Below are 23,911 nucleotides of genomic sequence, written 5' to 3' on the forward strand. Positions count from 1 at the left end.
TTGTTGGAGGGACGTGAACGCACAAAATATTATGTGATGATCATTCAAATCCACAGGACAGATTGCGCATCACGTAGCAGGACGCAGCGTATGTTACAATTCACAACTTAAAAGCATAAAAGATGTATGTCTAGGTTTTATTAGATGTCATGATAACGGCTACCGAAGACCCCATATAGACTGAGAAGGTGCCCGCTGAATGGTCAGAATTTCAAGGTCAAGACGCGGTCTTATTTGCATAATTATTGGCCAAATCTTCCCGCATATTATAGACCCTTGCTGTGCAAGGGGATATTCCATAGACTAGGTAAACAGATGCTAGAAAGAAAAAGGCTGGTTACTCCAATTACGGTTACTCGCATTTTTTTCTTGGCTACCCATATTTGGTACAAGTTAAGACATAGAAGCTAATAACCAAACAACAAAACTGACCTTTCTCTCTGCCTTAAAAACATAAACTCACAATAATACGTGCCTTTTGCATGCAAAAACAAGGTGCCAAAATGACTACCTAAATTCTATAATTTAGCCACTAAAGTACCCCAGTTTTTTGACAAAAATATTCACTTAACAATATTCCATCTCACTGGTATCAATGTGAAAGTTATTTGTTGTCTCCTTCAATTTGATATCACATTTGAGGTTGTGATGCTCGTAGTTCTGAAGATGTCATAAAGTTTCCACTTTTCAGTTATGTCCACTTTTGCATGGAATTGACCTAGTATTCTTGAAATTGCAATTCTGTAGTTAATTAAATGGCTATGGTAATAAGGCGTAGATATTAGCTTCAGCACTATTACTAAGTATAAAGACTAAATTTCTGTTATATGAAACATAACTTTGATATATTAATCTTAAGTCAATCTAGCTGTAGAGTTGAAATTATGTGATAAACGTGTATTAAACCAAATGTAGATTGCTTTAAGCAATTGTAGACCTTGAAAATTACACACATGGGTGCAATTTTCACAAAGATTTATGAAATTTCCAGAATTTTAAAATCTACAAAAAGTTACATCCATGGCAACCTGATAATGGAGCCGTTTGTACATTGTGCCATTTACACTGTATGCCTATATGAAATTGGACAAAGTTATCATAGCATCCATTCATAATAAGTTGTACCGTTTAACATACATTGTATGAGTATAGATATTTTATGCATACCAGGTCCCCCCACCACTAAAAATCTTTGCTACGCCACTGCACTCCAGCCCTAGGACTGTGGCCCTAAAGTTGTGCAAACCTGGTCAAAAATTGACCAGACCCAACCCATTACTGAAGGTTTGGGTAAGTAGGTCGTGTCAGCTTTGATTTATGTTTGCACTGTTCTGATTGGATTGATTAGGTAAAAAAAAAATTAATCCCACTCATTCGAAAATATAATGCACACACACGCACACCCTATAAAATGGACCCTAGAATGTGACTGGGCTGAATCTACATTATTCAGACCCTGTGCCCTCATTTGGTAATACTGTTTGCCCCATCTTGTTGCCTCCACAGCGAATGCCTGTACTTCTATTTACATAAAGCTTTCTGATCGAGGCATTGACTCCTAGTGTCATGTAATAAGACTTGTCAGCTGTTGAAGTGGGAATGTGTAGGAGAAGTGGTAGCAGACTGGAATGAGTAGTTCAAGTTTTTTCCATTTGATTGTTACATCTCCAGCTTCCAACACCTTAGTCCATGTGTGTTGAATTTCTGCCTTGTAATACAATAATACAATAAAGTCAGTGTACAGTGTTATCTTACTCATAAATGGTTTTACAGCGCCAGCTGAACAACTTGAATAGCTAGAAATAATAAGAAAACGTGAGTCATTAATGAAATAAATATGTTTAAGGGTCTTTGTAAAGACATCCAAGGAAGGACACATCAATGTACCATCGAAGATCAATCTCATAGTGGCTAGACTGCACATGTTGTGTTTTTAGGTTTATTAGGGGTCAACAAAACACAGTTCAAGTGATGCAGTTATGAGTAGAATGACCATTAATAATATTTTGGCCCCATACTAGTATCAGATCTTGCTAGTTTGTTAAGAAACTGAATAAGTTCCATTGTTATTTGGCATCTAGGTTGTTTATTGCTGCGTGTACACCGAATCCCGCAGGGAGATCAAAGGAGCTAGGATCTGATCCAGCAAGGGGGGTCAAACAGTGATCTGATCCGGCAAGGGGGTCAATAACCTTCCTTCAGTTGTAAATGGTTGATCCGAATCAGGATGGGATTGAGTGTAAACGCAGCACTGGATAGCATTTTGTTATAAGTCTATTGTCCGTGATATATGCCCAATAAACAGCTAGGCACTTGGGCTTGTAGGTGAATGACACACGACACAAAACAAGCCTAATTGGTATCAGACGAGAGAATTGAGGATCAGCTCTACACCTAAATAACTTCCATTTCTACTGGAGTCTCTTGTTTCATCTTTAGTCTTATGATTAATGAGGTCCAAAAACCTAAAGTGCCTCATTCTGTTACCATTCAAAAGTTTTGTTAGCATATTCACTAGAGTTTGGTTTTTTTGGGGGGAGGACCCCCCCCCCCCACCGAAAAAAACAAAAACAATGGTCAGTCATAAACAATTAAAGAATTGCAGAACATGACCTGTGAATGCCACTGTCAAAGTGCTTTTCTACTTGAAAAACAGCAAATTCCTATGGACCTACATGGACCATTTACACAGGTTTTTTTGCAAGCTGTCATTTCCTAATTTCTAGCAGGCATGCATGATATCAACGTCCACAGATAATTATGTTTAGAAGGATTGTAGTAACTTGAATGTCTCCTTCAGGGCTGCACTGTTGATTGTAGCATTATTGTCAGGATTGTCTCATATTGATTTGTCTTTCTTGGTTGATATGGCGTGGATTGAGCTGGATGAAATTCTCCTTTTATGATCTTGACGAGGAAGTGGATATTAAAGTGATGAATATCTATAATTTGTACTGAATGTATTGGTGAGAAGGTTTTGGATTATCACAGTTCTAAAGTAGTTTGTAACCATAGAGCTATATTTAATGACTAAAGCACTGACCCCTCATTCTCACGCGTGAAGATAATTTGAAGCTGTCCTGCGCAGAACATAATGAAATTAGATGGAGTGAATTTTGAAAGTTTACTCCAAATGCAAGTTCAACATACAGTACGCAAACAACTTCAGCGCATCATGTGGGTTTAAAAACGTCACGTTTAAAAACGTTTGCGTAGAGCAAAATTTAACATTCATTTACTGATTGTGTGTTTCCGTTTTGGGCGTATCGGCTTTGATAACACACTGGTGTAGTACGCAAACACAGATATGTGACCCACTCCACAAAAAGGGTATTATGTTGCAAAAAAAGTGAAATTGAGTTATAAATAAACATGGTTGGAAAGCCATGTTTCATTTGGTATATAATAGAGCTCCATGCATAGCCCCCCCCCCCCCCCCCCCCCCTGTTCTGGAGATATGACGTATTTGCATATTAATTGCTTCCTTGGAGTTTGAATTACACAACTGAGAAAACAGGCTTTGAAATAGCTGGCTCTGTTGTAGATTGGGGCACTATCACTATGCACATAAAATTGTGTTTTTTCCCCCACTTTATTCATCAACATTAACAGTTCTGTGAATGAACCCTGAAGCTGGTATTAAAGATGTCATTCATGACAAAAAATTAAAATCACATTTTGACCCTCGCAACGTTGAGCAGGCCATTACACGATAAGGCATAGCACGACTTAATACCCTTTTTTGTAGAGTGGGTCACATATGCAAATAGACGTACAAAAGCCTTAGGCCTACGCAATTTTGAGTTTTCCATAGGTTTGTGCACAATAACGATGCGCCCAGCAGGCGCCACTTTGTACATCGAGCCAGCCTCTAGTAAGGCAAACAAAAATAATAGTTCTGCTTCCGGTTACCCTACCTACCCTACCGTATTTTGACAGCCCCTACCCTATTTTAACAGCCCCTACCCTAATTTTTTTTTGGAAATATGAGGAAAACCTCCCGAAAATCATCAGTTACTATTTGTTACCCCTGACTTACAGGCAGACACCTCCATATGATCGTACACAAAAAAAATTCCCCCCCAAAAATGTTTTCCCTACCTACTTACCCTATTTTCAAATGCCATGTAATCGGAAGCAGAACTTTGGGGGGGGGGGGCTAATTTGATATATAGCTCTATATTTGTAACTGATCTTTGTTTTGGTGTTCCAGAGGACAGGTGATTAACTGTGTGGTCATATATTAGTTGTTCTTTTCCACTATTTTCTGCATTCACCTGATCATGGAGTCCCTTGCTGTCAGTACATCAGAGAACCTGTAGGAGTCTGTGCATATTAGTAATAAGTTCCTGTTGTTTTCTGTGACATGGGATCAACAAGACGTACTCCATAGAAATCAGAGACTTGTCATTTTGTGTCCAGAGGAACTTCTTGCAAGTGTGCATTCAGTTTGCCAGTTCGTTTATCCTTTTTTCCAAGTAAAAAAAATAACGCTGATGAACAATTGTAACAGGTTACTTACAGCATTACAATAGAGCGATCGATGACGCTATGTCACCACTCACAGGAACTCCAGTGGGAGGGACACGCTGGATGCACACATTTGTTCAAGCGCGCACAATTAAATTGTATTCTGAAAGTGAGCATCAGGGGCAACAGGCAGTGCATATATAGTCTCTCCCAGTGGTCACTCCCAACTTACTCTACTGAGCAGGTACATGTACATGTGTACTTGTACAGCGAGTCCTTTACCTATTCAAAATAATATCCTTTGAATATTAAGTCCAACTTCCATTCAGCACTTTGGAAAAAGGACCTATAATATTTATGAAACATTAATTTATCCCATTTTGTCATAATTGTTTGTGTGCATCAACTTTGTTTTCAGCTCAGGCTACTGCTGCTGCTGCTGCTGCAGCTACTACTGATCCATTGCAGCAGGCATACACTGGGATGCAACAATATGCTGGTAATGATACATAAATACATTTTTATTTTGAACCTATAACCGTAACTGCAAAGTTATGTAGAAACCACCCCAAGCATAAAAGGCTGACCTTATGAAATGAGGATTTAGTTCATTTTATTAAGCATACATTGTACATGTGCTTTTTTAGGTTGGTTTTGTTTGTTACCTCATATTTTGGTGGCAAGGATGCCCTTAAAAAAGTTTAGGTTATGTCAGAAGTTGAGAGGATCAAGGTCACACTGGTGATAGAGGAGTGTTCTGATGAGGATTTGTATCTTGGGGAAGACTATGAAGGCCTCATAACTCTTTTACTCCATGAGGTCTGCAACACATACCAATGTGGTCTGTATACATGTCATGTTTCAGATGATGATTAATCTGCGGTTGATTTCACAAACTGTACGCAATGGCATAACTCCACTTAAGCCACATTTTATGGTGTAAGTTGTGCAACATGTCAAAACTAAGCAACAAATTTGTGACAAGGCTGCACAACAAGCTTAGTAAATCCTACGCGTGGCATACATTCCGTACTGTTTCCAAAATCAGCTGAAGGCCTGTAATGTGGGCCATAAGTGGCAATCGGTTGCACAAAAGACCATAAACAAAAGCACTTGGGAAGAGATATAATTCTAAGCAACTAAAAAAGAGTATTATTTTCATATGTTTGGGCATTAATATAATGGTCAAGGCCAGTTGTAGGAAATACAATTTATTTATTGGTTTCAGGATTTTAAGTTGGTTTCCAAATGATATATTTTTAGAAACACCTATCAGAAGGCTGCCCTTAAAGGAAACAATGTGATGGGGTTCAAGAGGTCAAAGTTAATATCTTTGAGAAAAAATGTTGAATACTTTTCTATAATCAGTTGTGTTCAGTTTTTCTCTTTAACCCTAGCTAAGTGCCTACATAGTTTTACTAAGTAGAACACCATGTCCATCAAACTCCATCACAACGCTGCTTCACATAATGCTTCAGGACCAAATCTGTTGAAATCCACCACTAGTGCTGGTGGATTTTGATGGACTTGGTACACCTGGCTTATCTGCCAAAATCCCCCAAAATGGGGGGATGGATTTTGATGAAGTTGGTACGGTTAAGGTTTAACATTTGACAGGTTGCCATAAGGTGACAAGTTGTTCTTAATTTAGGGTCAAAGATCAATATTAGTAGCTTAACTATCACCTAACTTCCCCAAGGCATTTTAACAAATAGGCTTTTTCCCCCAACTTTTTGTATGAGAAAATATTTCACTAAAATCATAAATGTGATGGCAAGTTTAACATAAACTGGCAATACATGTATGCAGCATTGGTTTTCTTCCCTATTTTTTCCCATTCTTGACGTATTGTCACCGTATACATTTTTTTCCCAGAGCAGAATAATTTTTTGTTGGCACTGTAGCCCGTATGTTCACAAACAAGTCTGTAGAAACCTTTAGAAGATACAATAATGTCATTTTGTACCTTGCTTACGTCAAGATGATAAGTTGGTTCATTCATGTTGAAAGAAATGTAACTTCTTCTGAAATATTTCATATAAAAAAATCAATAAAGTGGGTTATGAAAAGGAATAATCATAAAAATAAAGAGCAGTGTGAAAAATGGAAGAATATTAAATCATTTTATTTTGAGGATAGCTGTTCTAAAACCATGTAGGAACATTTGCAATTACCCAGAAAAATTTCTACCAATTTAATGATGGAAACCTAGCTCAAAGTGAAGATAGGACTGGTATCAAATACCCTGTGAAATTATCCCACCTGAAATGGTATTGTCTGGAAGAAAACTAACTTTGAAGGTGGTTTCCAAATAGGGTGCCTGCAGGCACACTTATTGTTACATGCCTCAGCAAAGGAACCCAGTTACGAGACCAAACAACTTGTGCATATGCTTTCTCTGTTTTCTTAAAATATATAAGATTCACCCGGCCCAAACATCAACAAGTAAGTTGTTACACACCCTCCTTCCGATTTTGAGCAATTAATCTCCCAATGACAACAAAAATGCATAGAAAGCAAATGGTCCTACATACCTCTAAGTATTGACTTTCTCAAGAAGAAACCAGAGCTATTTGATGTACATGTACCTTGAAATTGTCACATTAGGAAGAAACAGCACAGCAACATGAATTATACATTGTTCACCCTTCTTAAGTTTTTGAGCAATTTTGTTGCTCCGAACGTGTATAAGTATTATTCTTTTTTTACCTCATTTTATTAATTACTGAAAAATTATTTTTCATTTATTATGTAGCATGCTATTGCACGTCTGTTGTCATGCATTCAAGTATTCCTCTTTTCACCTTACTTCTTAAAGTCTGTATTTGACATTTGTTTGTATTTTTATGGCAATTGTAAAATGTTGTCATTTTGTATGACCAGTGTAATTGAATGTGCCAATGTGGGCTTGCGGTTGATTACATTTACAATTTTGATCATAAAAAATAACATGCAATGTGACTGATGCCTGCCCTTAAAAATAAAAATTAAAAACCAAAAAATCCCAAACAAACAGCCCCAACAACACAACAAACGAGCAAAAAAGTATAACAGCAACAGCAACATGAAACTACGTTAACGAGCAGAAAAGTGTCAATAGAGTCATAAATTATCCCCTGATGATGAAAATGTGGATAACAACAAAAGAAGATAAAATGTTATTTGAAAAATCATGCTGCCATTTATTTGACAGCGTTAATTTTATTCAGACTGAATGGTTGGAAGGTTCGTATTCTGAAACCATGACACAACAGTTCATCTGATGGGTATCTATCATACTCATTGAATTGGTTCCCACAAAACTGGTTTAAGCACAAGAAATTGACCCCTGAAAAAGGTTATAAAAAGGCACATACTTTACACCAATTAGTCACAGCATTCAGTGGCTATTAGGAAGGAATTTGAGTCCTGAAAACATTTTGTAGGTAACAACTATTTTGGATATACATGTATGCTGATTAATTAAGAACCTTTTGAAGAACTTTTTTCTCACAGCTCTCCTCGTTTCTTCACTTGAGAGGTGCTCAATATTATGTTTCTAGTTTTGTATCACCTTAACTATTTCAAACATTAATGTTGCCAGATTATTGTTTGCCTTGTCAGTCTTGCAATGATCTAGACTTATAGTTTCATTAACTATGGCACATTCATTGTTGCTTTCTGTGTATCTGCAGCTACCTATCCCAATGCCTATGGGCAACTAGCCCAGGGATTCCCTGCCCAGCAGACAACAGTCATGCAAACCCCTCAGGCTAGGGAGGGTGAGTATGCCACCGTCATCACTAAAGAGCAACGTGAGGGAGATTCACATTTATACAACGTACCTGACAATGGCAGTATGTCTTGTTGATCAATTTATGGAATGCCTGTTTAATGCAGTGTGTATAGTGATGGGGCTTGTGCTGTGCAGAGACCAACTGTTTTGCATGCAGTTTATTTCTTTCTAAATCAGTCATGTACAAAAATTGGCTATAATGTGTGCAGTGCTCTTAAGTTAATGTACACATATTTATAGACAAGACTTATGCATTGTTAACAAATTTGCTTGGTCTTGTGTGTGTACGTCAAAGTGAGGCTCCCTCCACATTAGCATGATTAGTGGGTTTTATAGACAATCACAATTATCACACATTTAACTGATGCAAAAGGTTCAATGAATGTACTTTATATTTTTTGTCACTCATTTGAATTCCTACCTGTTTCTTAATGCAATTAGACATTTGTCAGTGTTTTTAAAATAAAAGCGTACGCATGCCTCCACAGCATTTGGTGCACTATGGCCTACTGCGTCATTGCCATGAGTGCAATACATGCTAGCACATACATGTACATGTATGTCTTCATTGCTTTTATTACAATTTGATTGATGTACACAAATTACAAATTGTCGAAAAAAGTACCAAAAATGTAGGTTTGGACCCAAACGGAAATAAATGGGTAAATGCATAGTGTCCCTTAGTAGTAATCACCATGACTTCATATTCTACATGTAGTTTATTGTCTAATGAACAGCTTTGCTGAAATAAAGGAAAATCAGTGAGCCAAAAATCGACCCCCCCCCCTAAAAAATAAATAAATAATAATGTTCATGATTAAAGTATTTTGCTCATTGGTCACATTCGTCTCTGTTTCATGAAAGTCAATATTGAAGAAACTTAGATTCCTTTCAAGAAAATCATAACAGCAGTTCCTGTTATTAAAATTGTGAAATGTATCACATTGCAATAATTTCATGCAGTAAAATCCCTCCAGTAATTATCATTTACAGGGTGGTAAAGATGCCCACCCCTTTGTATAAAAAACAAAATGCAAATTTACTTACTAAAATATTTGAGCTACTGTTTTGCCATAGTAGGGGCTGGTGCGCATGTTTAAATATGTGCAGCTGAAAATTTGTTAAGTTGACCGTCCCTTTCTGGCAAACGCAAATTACACATGTACCGTTTTACCTATTTTCTTATAATACAATTTTTTTGAGGGGAGGGGGGATCATGTATGTGTATCTTCATTAAAGTGCAAAATGCATTTATGAAGAAGTCTGCCACTTCACCTTGAATATAATTTAAAAGTTAATTAGGTTTTGCTTATGGAAGATGCCAGAAGGGATTGCACAATTTCAAAATTGAAATGCCTTTTTTTACACCACCGTCAGTTCATGAAAATGGTGATGTGTTGTCTCTTTGCTGCAGGGAGAATAACAAATGAGCTAAAACTAGAGGCCTATGTCTGTTTAAGAACAGAACATAGGGCTTTTCTGCATTATGATTTTTTTTATGAGTTTATGCTTTTGTTTGGCGAAGTGCAGTCATATAAACGATAATTTTGTGTACAAAATGCATTTAATGTAAAATATAAAAGTTTAAACATTTATTAATAACCAATTGGTAATGTAATAATGTAATTGATAATCTTGACGTCATTTGGCATACAATTTTGCATGCTAGTAGCATTATCTACCTTCCCACCAAGTTTCATGGTGATCGGACCTACCTTTTTATGTGCTAATTTTTTTTTTTTTGCATTTTTGATGACGTCACAATGACATCACACATTTTTCACATTGTTTGGAAATATCTATAACCTATCAAACCTACTGGTATTACAAAAAACACATACAAGGGTAGGTCCTCCCCTATTTAATCCGTCCTTTGTTCTTCCTTCCACTGCATTCCCTGTTGTCTCTACCCACACTGGTGTGCTCCCCCCCCCCCCCCACCCACTAAATCCCCCTTGGTCTGTCCCCCATTGAATCAGTCCTTTGTTCGCTCTCTTACTCCTTTCCCTTTGATCCACACCCACATTGGTCAGTCCCCTGTTTAATTTTGTTGTATTTTTCCTCCCAACCCTGCATGCTTGTGAGTCCCTACATGTTTGTTTCTTGTGTTTGTTTCTTGTACCTCTGTCATTTTGCCTCTGAAGCAGATCTTGTTGAGATCAAAACGTCAGGCCGTAATTTTTTAGATTCAAAAATAATTTTGAATTTAGCATGTTGTGGTCGTGAGATATGCAATAATCTTCAAAATTCCAGAAATCTATATAAGATCACATGATGAAATCACCATCTATAACACATCCCTATCTATAAACATACGAAGTTTCAATGCAATTGGAGTTTTAGTTCTCTACATATAGGACTATGAAAATGCAGATTTATGATGATGTCACATGGCCCTTGATCATGAGTCATAATGACGGCACTTGTCAGTGCATACATTTACAATGTGATCTTGTTCTGTGTCGTCAAGTTTGGAGTCGATCTGAGCAAAGACAATGTCACATTTTGTGAGCAAAATGAAATATACATTTTTTTTAAAATTCATAAAAAATCAACCGATGACCTCATCATGACATCACTTTGGTATTTGCATTTTAATAATATCTAGCTTCCCGCCAAGTTTCATGACAATAGGACCTTCCCTTATATACGTGTTTTGAAAAATTGCATTTTTGATGACGTCACCACCACCACCACGTCACACACTTCACTTTTTTGTGTGCAAATCTGTATGACCCAACCAACCTATTACAGAAATAATTTTGAGTTTAGCATGTTGCATTTGTGAGATACATCAATGAACTTGAAAATGTCAAAAATCCATGTAAAATCATATGATAACGTTGTCATGAAGTCACCTCAATTTTCATCCTGGTTAGTACCCATCCCGGTATGTGTACTGACACAGTTTCAACCCAATCAACCTTGTAGTTCTGTAGATATGGGCCATTGAAAAATGCACCTTTAAGATGAAGTCACATGACACGTTGGGTGCATTCGATTACTTCCCCTAGCTTACTCGCGCCTGGCTCCTCACGTGATGACAGATATGCGCGAGGAGCTCAATAAACGAACGATTTCGGGTAAAGTTTCGTGCAAGAGCTGGAAAGTTGAACTTTGACATGACACAGGCTGCATCCGAATCAACTGTCTAGAGCTAGGTCTAGGTCCACGCCCATTGAAAATACGCGGGGAAGCGCTGACAATAGACATAGCCGTAGCTCTGGAAGCCCATTTCGAAAAAAATGTTGCAACCTGATGCCACTTCAGCGGTTTGTGTTCATAGTCTATGGACAATCAAAACAAATTTTTAAGTATTTCCTAACAAAATTGGAAATGTTTCTCAGTCCCAGATTCACGTCTTATCATCATTTTTGCAATGAATGAAAAAAGTCGCGTCAGGTTGCAACATTTTTTACGCCCGTTTCGGACACGGCTGGCCTGAGGCCCCCGCCGGACGGCACGTTGGCAGCCATGTTTATTGCATGGCCTTATGGGATACTTACCCAAGTAACCGGCTCGGCGAGTCGGTTACTGGGCCAGGCTCGAGTAAGCGCGAGAAGTCACGTGAGAGGTAAATCGAACGCTGTCGCGCTTGCACAAGTAAGTGCGGGGGAAGTAATCGAACGTGCTGATGATGACGTCATCATGACATTACTCCTTGGGACACAACTTTGCTATTGGGACTATGTCCATGCTACCAGTAACTTTGAATGGTGTATGACAAAGATGAATGCCAAAAGTGGATGGGGGAAAAATCATGCAAAAAGTCTATGGGATTTGGGATAGAATAAAAAGACGAGGAAAAAGAAAGAAAAAAATCAGAACACAAACAAAGGTTTTCTGCAACTTTGCGGAAAAGCCAATGAGCTGTTTCTGCAACCATAAGATGGTGACATATTGACCAATTTTAAAAACAAATCAGTGAATAATATGCCCATCATTTGTACTGTGCACTGGCAGAGTTTCTCCTGAAAGAATTTACATTTTATAAACCTTATGCCAGTCAACATTGTATGGCTACAAAGCAAAGAGAATTACTTTGCATTTTAGCATCCATTCCACATTGTAATATTTCATCTTGTGTACAATTGTTTTGTTTTGGCACGTTAAATGTTAAATAAGCCATTTGTAATTTAATTTGAGTAATGCCTGGTATCTTGTTTTTTGGTTTATTTTTGTTTTTGTGTTATTTTTTTAATTTTTTCTTCAAAACAAATTTCTCTGTCATACCACACGATTTAGAAAATGATTGTCTTTTTTTTTTTTACCAGTCTCACTCCTTGTAACAAAAATACGAAATCTACAAAGCTCTATTTGGAGTGCACAAACTCCCAATTCAGCCCTCAACCCTAGCTACATGTAGGTCTACAAAATGCAATAAGTGTGATTTGTAAATGACCACACATTGAAAGAATTTCAAATCTTCCATTTAATTTCAAAGAAAAGGCACCTACATTGCTCCATAGCTTTTCAAAAATTGTGCTACATGGCATCATAAGAGATGCCTGGTTCAACAGGGTTCAGGGCAGGGAACACAGGAGGTACAATAAAGTACTCTATGCACCTAATCATTTTTGCTGGTCTTTTTTAAACAGCTGCTGTGATGTCTCCTGTCCGCTTCTCTCTTGCTGGTCCTGAAGGCTGCAATTTATTCATCTATCACTTGCCACAGGAATTTGGTGATGCTGAACTGATGCAGATGTTCCTGCCCTTTGGCAACGTCATCAGTTCCAAGGTCTTTGTTGATCGCTGCACTAATCAGAGTAAATGCTTTGGTAAGTTAACACTGCACTATAGTGTCCCATTGTTTGCAGACACTTGAAGGGTATTATTAGGGCATCTTCTTTCCTATGAATCAACAGTGCGATCATTACAATGGTAAGTCCACCATCTGCAACCAGTTGAGGGTGGCGTCGTCAAGATCTATGAGTCGCTGTATGCCATTCAGAGGGCTGAATACCGGAGAGTCACCTGCAATGTGGTGAACAGTTTGCGGGCTGCCACTCACGCATCTGTTCAAGTCTGCAGCTCCGAATTTTTGCAGAAAGCTGCACGTCTTGCCCCAGCCGGTGCGCAGGTGATTGAGGCGGACCCACGCTTTCCGTTTGGAAGTTGTATCCTGGCGGCTTTAAATCAAGGCTTATCCACAAACTCATGCAGCCGAGACTTCTTATTAGCTTCCCACGATTCTTTTCCATAGAGTAAAATGCCTGGCAACTGATACGTTTCTCTGAGGCATCTGCCAGGCTGGTCTGATTTCGCTGCCAGCTTCAGTGTGAGGTAGATGTGGCATAGGTAGATAGGCTGGATCCTGGTGACCTTGGGAAGGAGAGCTGTTGGGGTTGGAGCTATGGCACCTGTGATTACACATAGCACATCATTGATGGTGGTGTCGACAGCTTTGGTGTGCTTGCTGTGGGCCCAGGGATTGCGTATTCGGCAGTAGACTACACTAGAGCCAGGGCTGATATGCACTGTGTGGGGAAGCAGTCTGTTCCAGCGAGCGTCGACCTGCGTCTTTGTCTTTTCCATGACCTTTTTGATGTGTGGGGTGAATATGAGTTGAGCGGTCGAGAGGTACGCCCAGTTACACTGGTTCACACCATCCAGCTTGATTACCAGCTCCTTTTTCACCATTCTGTTTGCCAATCTATGAGCCTGGTGAGTTTTACGTTGGGGATGACTTTTTCCAACAGTCAGCGGACTGACGAGAATAGTGCGCGTAGCCACGTATGATCCATTGGGTCTATTCCAATAACAAAGTTTCAGTTAATCTTTTTAATCTAATCAGCAGATCATAGGTACTTTCAAAACACCTAATCAGTGATAAGGAAGATTCTAATAGGGAGAAATTCTAAGAATATGTCTTCCTACAATTTTTGGTGTTATTATTCACAAATTGCTGCCCATAGGGGAAAAGTCGCCTAAGCTGGACAAGTAGGTATAAGTACATGAACCTCAAAAGAAGTTAGCTGCCGGTTTACCGAACGAATAAAAAATGACAACTTTAGATCCTCTGTATGACACTGGAGTCAGCATGTACAATGCACGCCTTTCAGCGCTGACTTTCCGTATATAGGCATGTACATGTATGCGCTCATACACCAATCACATAACATGGCGCATTATGTCCAGGAGCATGAAGCGTGCTCAGCAACCAATCACAAAGGTGTTCTTTTCAGTATGCATATTGGTGCTAAGAGAAAGTAAACCAAGTAGGTTTCGCGGCTACCAAACCTTCCAGTAGACTTCCGCGGAAACATTGAAATGTTGCATTCTTCTGAAGGGTGGACCTTGGTAAAGTGTGTTTAGTCTTCTTTAATTAAGCCAAATAGCAAAACGTTTGATGGGAAAGTTCTTCTGAAAGCAGAAAAGCAAATGGCCAGGCCACTTTTCGGCTGGCTAAAGTAAAATCTGCTTTTTGTCTGCTAGCAAAAGGAGGAAAAGTAAATTCTACTTTTCTGGTAGCAGAAAGTCAGAAAAGTTGAAAACAGATCTTTTAAAACTTTAATCTGCTTTTCTGCTATTCTGATAACAGAAAAGCAGATGTCCACTTTTTTGTCCTCCATAGGCCCATTTGTGTCATCATCTGAGACACATGCTTGCTTACGGAGCTAATCCTACCCACTATTGAACCCCGGATACTCCTGGGATGGTGAAAGATACATGTATATTCACCGCACTTTAGCCCCAGCAGACCATGTGCAGAATTATGAAGGGTAACACCTCCTCCTGAGTACCAAAGTGTTGAGTACCACCGAAGTCCCAGTACATGTACTTTGACCAGTGAGAATGGTATAGGAATCAGAGTTCAAGTTCTTGGACCCCAGAGTACAAGTACAAGTTTGAGTACTTAAAACAATCACCATTTGCCAAAGACTAGCTAGGGTAGGCCCACTGGAGCAGTCAGGGACAGTGTGTAAAGGGTTTGGTATCAAAGGAGCCCACATACTTGTATGGACTCTGTTTATGAACACTGTACTGCAAGAGAGTCCATGAAAGATCTCAAAAGTTACAAAATAAACGTGAGCAAATGAGTTATTCCTGTTTGCTGTCTTCATCGATGAAAAAAACTGCCAGCATTTACATGTATTTTTAGTTACAAGCAGGGTTGTAATAACTCGAGTCAATGACTCGACTCGAGTCCAACTCCAGTCACAATTTTTGGTGTCTCGACTCGACTCGAGTCCCTAAGGCTAAATGACTCAACTCGACTTGAGTCACTGCGATCAAATCACTCGACTGCACTCCAGACCGTCATCAGAAGACTGGACTCGACTCGAGCAAAGGTTAATAAGACTCGAGTCTCAAAAATAAAAGCAAAACTTTGCGAAAAATATTTGCAATGACTTACGGTGCAAAAGTTATGATCATGTCACTTTGCGAATACAGTTCAATAGGGCAGCCGCTTGTCACGTACAAACATACAACGTGCCACATACTATCAGGAACCAGATTTTAAACTTATTTTCCAATTCGTTGTTTCATCATTGGCTTTGGGCAATTTCTTATAAAGCTCTTGGAATCGAATGCTAGCTAAATTTTTGCCCTCCTTTTAAAACTTAAACAGATACGTGCCCACTTTAATCAGAAACAGTTTTGTTTAATGCAATATTTTTTTAGATGATGTCAGCGATCAGCGGAAACAATTCTAGACCCGAAGCCAAACCAAATAAGGTCGAAGTTTCACTTCTTGTGAACTGTTAGTGATACAAATGACCTTGTCTGTATTTGTTATATAGTGTTCATATATTTGTGACTCAAATTAACTCGAGCTAAATATTTGACTCAACTCGACTTGACTCGACCTTCTTGACCTAATGACTCGAGTCACTTCTTTAAAATGACTCGACTCGACTTGAGTCACAAAAAAATCAGTGATTTGTTACAACTCTGGTTACAAGTATTTAATTCATCTCATAAATGTGATTGATAAACAGGATTTGTGAGCTTTGACAACCCGAATAGTGCACAGACTGCCATCCAGACCATGAATGGCTTCCAGATTGGCATGAAACGTCTCAAGGTGCAGTTGAAGCGTCCCAAGGATGCTAACAAACCCTACTAGCTTCACCTGGGCCAGTTGATTTGCCACAGGTGAGTTACAACTACAGCAATTATAGGTCAGAATGTTTGTTTGCAGCAAGGCAACCAACAAAGAATTGATGCAGGTGTAAGGTTTTGGTTGTTTCTTTTACATGTATCAGTTCATGTGTGAACAGTATTGGCACATACAGTTCTTAAATCTCTTGAAATATCATAGGGTTTAATTTTCTACATGTCGTGTACTAAGATAACATTTTTCTTTCCTGTTTTTGGTCACATAAAAGGAAACCCTGATCATCATTAATGTTAGGAGGTACCCTGTTGCAAATGCTCTACCTGGAAACCTCCTGGCATAGCAACCAAGGTCCTTAATGACAACCCAGATTTAATAAGCTACAGTAAGTTTGCAACTCAGTGGGATATGGCAGCTCTTGTACGTACATGATGTATGTGGGCAGTTTTGTGAATTTACAATTTGATCTTTCCATGTGGTGTTTAAGAATGCAAAGGTATGGGTCCCTGTTCAGTGTGACTGTCCATGTATCATTACAGTGAAGGTACAAGTTTTATGTACCTAAAATTACATTACTTTTCAGTCTGAAAAGATTGCAATAATAAAGATTGCTGAAGTTGGTCAGACAAATGATAATTTAGGGAAATATAAACTAATGATAAATGAGAGAAATAAAAACTAATAAAGCCTAATGTCAGGCAAGAACCCTTTTTGTAGGGATAAGCTAAGAGCCCTCAATCACTTTACTTCAGTAAAGCCAGGAATTCTTTTAGAGAAGAGAGTTATACAGAAAGGAGAAAAAAATATCAACAACATAATTGGCGCAGTGCCATCCACGTGGTGCCCTTGTGCCCAACAGATTACAAGACATGGATAGTGAAAGTCATTATCTCTCTATAGTAAGTGATCTTGAACTAAAAAATTTCCATTCAGGTTCATTTTGAGTAGTAACAATAGAACAAAGATAAAAACCCACAATATAATGTGTATTGACTTGTTTCAATACAATCCAAATACATGTATGCCTTGTTCAGTGACGGTTGGCTGAAGCCAAAGGGCTGCCCCTCGTGCACATGTGCACAGATGACTTGTTGTGTTTCATCAGATGATAGGATGTTGGAAATGGTAGGTTGCAGTCTTCATAGACACATACATGTATATGGCTATGGTACTTTCTTCTTCTTTTTTGGAGGAGGGTCAGAATGAGTACCATACTGGTAGGAATAAAAAAGGAATAGCTGCTCATAGTACAACTACTAATAGTATCAAGCAAAGAGTAACAAAGGTTAGAGCAACAAAAAATACATGCATCCTTGCTGACAAAATGTTGGTCTTTTCTCTTCTCATCTAAATGCATTTCATTTCCTAATGCCTGTATTTAAAATTTGGCACATTCGTCATATTTTTCTGCTATAAGATAATACCCAATTTTATTGGAGTCATCCGTAGTGGCAACAGGCATCCTTCTGTCTTGGGAGACTGTGGATCTGCACCAACTCCTCCCACCTTTGAAGTTCATGCCCAGTGCCTACATGTCACCTTGAATTTTAGGTGAGAATTGCCTGGTTTTCTTGTGCCAGATGCCAACTTTCCTAAGAGGACCTACCCAATCCAGAAGAGTTGGTGGTGTTGTAGCAAGATGTTCAGGTTCAGGGTCTGGAGGCACCTCAGGCTGCACATATGGAAGGCATTGAGTTTCTGTTCTAGGCTGGAGTAGAGGTACCAGGACTCGCCGCCCCGAGTTCTAAGTGGACTGAGGATGTAGGCCTAAAACTGCAATCATGATGTGGATTGTCAGTTTTTTTATTATTCTCTTTGTCAGCCTGGCGAGGATGGCGTATGCCTGGCCAACCTGTCTGTTGAGTTCAGAATCTAGGGAGAGTATACAACCTCCATCCTGTAGTTGATGACAGAAGCAGGAGGTTGCTCAACATCCTGGCCAATCAAATTTGTTGTCTTCAAGTTGATCACCCAGCTGAAGTCTTGACAAACATGCGAAAAACAATCCATAAGGCTTTGTAGCTGTTCTGAGAATGAGATATCAGTGCTACCTTAACGGCAAAGAGCAGTCTCTAATGAGAGTCAAGAGAGATTGAATAGTTTCCCAGCTGATCTGATGAGTAGGTAAATTCCTTCAGTTAATGATCCAGGTATTTTTCTGCGTAGTGTTGCAAGCCAACCCTCAGGCAAGGTCTACTTTCAACCTTCAGGCAAGTTACCTTGGGAGGGTAACCTGCTCTCTCATTTCTTTAATCTCATTCATCCAACTCCTCAATCATGGGCAGGCATTCTATTGCTTTCAGTGCAGCATAGGATACATCCGAGTAGTGTTTTACCCATCTTTCCACCTGTTTGCCTTTGTCATGGATGGTCTGGCTTGTAGCTGACTTACGTCAGGCTGTCTTGTTCAGTGTTGGGTTGATGGCTTTCTGATGCTGTTGACTTCTCCTCGGATGTTGCCAGTATCGACTGACTGCTCGCACAAAGCTGCAGTGGATAGTCATTATGCAGGGATGTGACGTTTTCTGTATTAAGTCAGCAGAGTATGTTGGTTTGGGCAACCCTTGTATTCTGTGAGCGCTGCATGCCTTTCCGTTTAAACAGGACTTGGCTCACTGGAGTAAGTCTGGAACCAGTTGTTCTTTTACTTATTTCTTCCCAAAGACTGAGAGTGGTGTGTTATACGAAGAGTGTTTCTTTTTGTTTCTTTTTTGGAGGTCAACATTTAGAGCATTATCTAGAGCTCTGACAAAAGTTTTACAGCTTTCTCTGGATGTGATTTTTAAAATTCATTTTTGGCTTTTCCACAAATTTTGCAAAAAAACCTAAATTGTTTTGTTAAGATTTTTTTCTTCTTTTTTTTGTTCTATCCCAAATCCCTAGATTTTGTACATTTTTTGTGTGATTGGTTCTTCGGACATTAAAGATGACGTCATCAACTGATTTGTTATTTTGTCTAATTCCAAAATTTGACATGAAATGCAATCAGATTGACTTTAAACTAGGCACAGACTATAACTCTAAGCTAAAGTTAGTCGTAAACAAGTTATATCATGACGATGTCATCATGGGTCATGTGACTTCATCTTAAAGATGTATTAATAAATGTATTATATCTAGGAAACTACAAGGCCAATTAGGTTGAAACATTGTACTTACATAGTCAGGTATGTGTTGTAAATACCAATTGAGGTGACGTCATGGTGACGTCATATGATTTTTAATTGATTTTTATTTTATTCTATCTAGATGGAATAAAATACAAATATCAATAACTGAATATGCTAAATTCTAAACTCTCTTTGTTAGAGGTTTGAAAGGTCATATATTTGCCCAAAGTTTGTTCAATAGATGCGGAAAAGCCCTGTGGTCTGTTCTGCGAAAATTAATAGACCTCTAGTTCCTTTTTTTATTTTTTAGCTGTTTCGCAAAATCTGCCATTTTCTTTAAAGTTTTTGTTTTCTCCTTTTTCAGACTCCTCTCCATAGGTGTTGTACACGTTTTTTCTTCTGCCAGTACGCTTATTTCGGTCAATTTTGGGGACAGATTAGCGCATCGTGATTTTCGCGTAGGAGGCTTCAAGGGCGTGTGGGACGGTGCGTGGGATGCCACTTCCCTATGGTTTATGAAAGTGCAGTCAGGTTCCCGCCACCTACTCTGAATTCATAAATAGTGAAACATACGTGCTCTTGGTAGGAGTCTGATCTGACACTGTCCTGATGATCAAGTCTATTTGGTGCCAGTCCTTGGATCTGGAATGTCTCCAGGACATCCTCCTTTCATAACAGTGTCAACAACAGTGTGTTTATTCCTGATGAATAAATGAAAACCATAGAGTGCTCGGGCGATGTCAGTTAAGCGTTACGGGGAATAATAGCCAGGCAGTTTGGGACGGTAAACTGACTAAAGGGTATAAAATGTTAATAAGTAATAATAATAAATACCTTGGAGAGTTGATAGCTTCTGATTGGTCGAGACTCGATCACTGGGGGTGCATTAATGGTGATATAAAGACCGGCCTCAAAAACAAGCGATTAAGTGGCCCCTGGACCAACGTTGGTCCAGCATCATGTAAGCCAATGATTGGCCAAATATACATGTACAACAATCCTACGGCAGCTTGTAACAATGCAGCAATACACATGTGCTCAACCACCATCTTGTGAAGACTTAGGCGCGCGTATGCAACGCAGTTGCTATGCGCGCAGAATAAGTCTTCGCACAACATGTTTGTACTGAGGATGTTTACGCGTATGAAGAAAGCATGGATCTGCGATTTATTTTCTGTAAACACGTCGCCCACGGACATATTAAATGTTTCTAAACCGAGCATCTTTGTAATTCTGGATGCAAGGAATATGTAAACGAACTTCCAGCTTCCTTCGTCGGGTAAAACTATATGAAAACTGTGCTATGCTGCAGGCTTGGCCGGACAGGTTCCTTGGTCTATGTCCTGACTCCCAATCGAGGGGGCGAGTACATGTACCGAAAAGTTTTCCAAAATTGTTTTCTTTCATTTACATGTATCTCGGAATTAATCATCACACAACACGAAATGTCATTGTAAGGATCATCATCTTAAGCAATAGAAATCACCCTTTAATGTCTTTTTGAATTCTAGGGACAATAATCAGTAGTCAATCATGAAGCCCATGCCCTGTTGTCAGGGATCAAACGTGTAGCCATAGGTGTATTTGATAAAATGCAAACTTCAAGCAAATGGATTTAGCCATGCCTTTTATAGGATGTGGTTACGATATATTAAATATTTTCATTATCACAGACGAATTCTGTTTTCAAAAATAAAATTACTATTGATTTAAAGGGGAATTACGTCCTGGTATGTGCCCAATTGGACTCCAAAACGCATTTTAAGCAAAATGATGATAATTGGAAAGAACATCTAAAAGTAGGATATAAACGTCCACACAACCATCCTTTACAAACTGGGCGCTTTTGTGTTATTTTTGTGAGAATGAATTTCGGGGTCAAAATTTTGAATCCAAAATTTGAGCTGTTGGGTGCTAGTCGTGAATTCTGCCCCACATGTTCCACCAGTGCATCACATTCTGCGGACGTGCGAGAAACAACATTTGTGTATTGGTGCTGTGTGCAGTATGTGTTACACACACGCACAACTTGTACCGTACATTGAATGAACATGGCTGGAAATACGCACATGTGTAATCCTCAAATTGTCCTCCGCATCAGAAGTAAACAACCGGGCTTTTTCGTCTTTTCTCAGGAACAGTGCGACATTAGATTAGTTTCCTCTCAACCAGAACTTTGCAATAGGATGAGTGAACATAAAAATCTTGGCAATTTCTGGACGTAATGCCCCTTTAATTAACAGTATTAGTTTTAACAACTGTAAGTATTAGAAACTACTGGAAATGGTAGAGAGGCATCCCAACATGCTTGTGCACAAAATGTTACCAACTTTATAAGTTTCCCTTATCCTACCTCCACAAATTTTGGTAAATTTATGTTTTGGACTACGAGCAATGTCTCCCTAATGTTTGATGTCTCCTGAAGGTATAACTAGTGACGAAAAAAAATCTCCTTAATCAAGGGTACATTAACAGGAATTGATAGACCTACACCAGAAATGAATTAAATGTCACTCCTAAACAGCAGTGCATTAACCTTAGTCTACTGTACATGCACCACACCATAACAGCTGGTAATCTGCCTCAATAGTCAACAACCTCTCCTAGGGTGGGTGCCAAGACAAACGCATGCATACATATCTCTATATCCTGGAATTACAAGTACAATCCATATTAAGGAGCTATTGAAACTGCCTATAAAATGTTCAAAAAAAGGAAGATAGGAAGTTGAGGGGGAAAATTCTGAAGGAATTTTTATGATAAAAAAATGTTGTTTTTGATAAAGCATGGACAGTCACAAAAGCCTTCTGGAAAAATCCTTGTGGTTGTAATCTAAATTGGTGGATCTGCTCTGTGTTCTCTATCATGTTAGTTGTTTCCATCAAACTTGCTATTTCCAATTTCTGGTTTTTGTGGTGGTACTGTATTCATTTTGGAGGAAGATTTTTGGCATGTTTTGGAGAGTGGATGTATTTAAGTGTATTTTGTTCATTGTTGTATACCTTATTGTATAGACTAATCTGGCAACTGCAATTAGAAGACATTGTTGAGGCAGTACCACACTGCATACTGTTTTTTAAATTCGACGGAACATTGACTGCACATGTACCACCTGTGATCAAGCAAGGTACCAGTAAATGTCTTTCAATTGTAGTCACTGTATTACATGTACCTATAGTTTATTTTATTTTTTTACAAGTAGTGTCAATTATTTGTGGAAAAATAACATGTAACTGGTGAAAAATTATAGCATCTTAGAACTCCAACAATTTGAAAAAAATAACTTAATTACTACATAAAAAAATAGAACTTCACAAAATTCTTAATGGTTTAAAAGAATTTCAAGTCTGCTGCTGATTATTGTGAAGATCAACGTCCCATGTTGTGTGACTTTAAAACTTACCAATATTAACTGGTTATGATACAAAGATGAGGTTGCCATTTTATTACTAAATAAAGCCAAGAGCAAAAATGTATTTCCTACACATATGACATTGAGTAAATAAATAATTTTTTAAAAAATAACTGGGTTGGTGGGTAAATCTTCTTTTTTTTCCCCCTGTTTTTTTTTTGGGGGGGGGCAGAAAGTATAGGATTGGATGGTGGTCCATTATTTTTCATACATTCGCAACATTTATCATGTGAATCCACTGTTAATTCAGCATTTGCTGAACTATGTTTATAGGTTTCAGTGCATGTTGGTGCCGGTGTGGCAAGACTGACTGCAGACCAATCCCCCCCCCCCCCCCCCAGAAAAATACAATTCAATACAAAAAAAAAATACAATTTCAAAAATGCAGGACAAAAACTAGGGTGGGGGTGGTACAATAGTTTGTTTTATTTTTTTGCAATAAAAATATGTAGGTTCTGCGTAAGTTGTTAGGTTGGGTGGGATAGCAGGAAACACAGGTATATTTGTTTTCTTAACCTGTCTCCATTTTTCTGATAAGCATGGTGTGGGGGCACAAAAGGTAGTCTGACTACAGGGGTGTTAAATCTCAGCTTTAAAACTGATTTCAGCTTTTTTTGTTTTGGATTTCAGCTTTTTCCCCTCACTTACTGTGTACAAAAGTATAGGAGATTTTCAAAGTTCAGCTTTTTTACACCTTTTTCAGCTGTTTTCAGCTATTTTTATCAGTGGTCACTCACACCCCCAGTCTGAGGCCTTCTCCCCCTCACGCTGGTATTCACAGCGGAACTTCTTCCCCATCTGCAGTGGAGCCATATGCTTTTGTTAGGCAGTCCAGGTATTCCTTGGCCAATCCAGACTCGCCTACCACCCAGACAACGTCTAAGGCTGGAGAGAGCAAGGATTCAGTTACATGTACTCCCTTCTTTTCTTCCTCAGATACATGTATATTGTCATCCTTCAGCAGCTGTTCGACGAGTTGCAATTAGTACTTTTTGCCACTTATTGGAGCATGGCATTCTATTCAAGTGTTGAGTCACAACCTCCTCTCTCAACATTACCAAATACATTATAGGTGTAATATA

The 23,911-nt window shown here is 38.7% G+C and overlaps 1 protein-coding gene across 6 annotated transcripts in view; it reads left to right on the plus strand.

Annotated features, from left to right (window-relative positions):
* LOC119718743 (CUGBP Elav-like family member 3) overlaps nt 1-23,911 on the plus strand; it is a 67,292-nt gene that overhangs the window by 34,376 nt on the left and 9,005 nt on the right. For 3 of the 6 annotated variants that reach the window (XM_038188142.1, XM_038188141.1, XM_038188140.1), the window contains exons 9-12: nt 4,889-4,969; nt 8,145-8,306; nt 12,844-13,023; nt 16,189-16,345. In XM_038188142.1, the coding sequence (XP_038044070.1) occupies nt 4,889-4,969; nt 8,145-8,306; nt 12,844-13,023; nt 16,189-16,316 (551 nt within the window). In that variant the 3' untranslated portion in view covers nt 16,317-16,345. The remainder of the gene's footprint in view (nt 1-4,888; nt 4,970-8,144; nt 8,307-12,843; nt 13,024-16,188; nt 16,346-23,911) is intronic. The other 3 variants (XM_038188143.1, XM_038188144.1, XM_038188145.1) reach the window with 3 other exon arrangements.

This window comes from Patiria miniata, unplaced genomic scaffold (genome assembly GCF_015706575.1).
Source record: "Patiria miniata isolate m_02_andy unplaced genomic scaffold, ASM1570657v1 HiC_scaffold_7, whole genome shotgun sequence".
Taxonomy (NCBI): Eukaryota; Metazoa; Echinodermata; class Asteroidea; order Valvatida; family Asterinidae; genus Patiria; species Patiria miniata.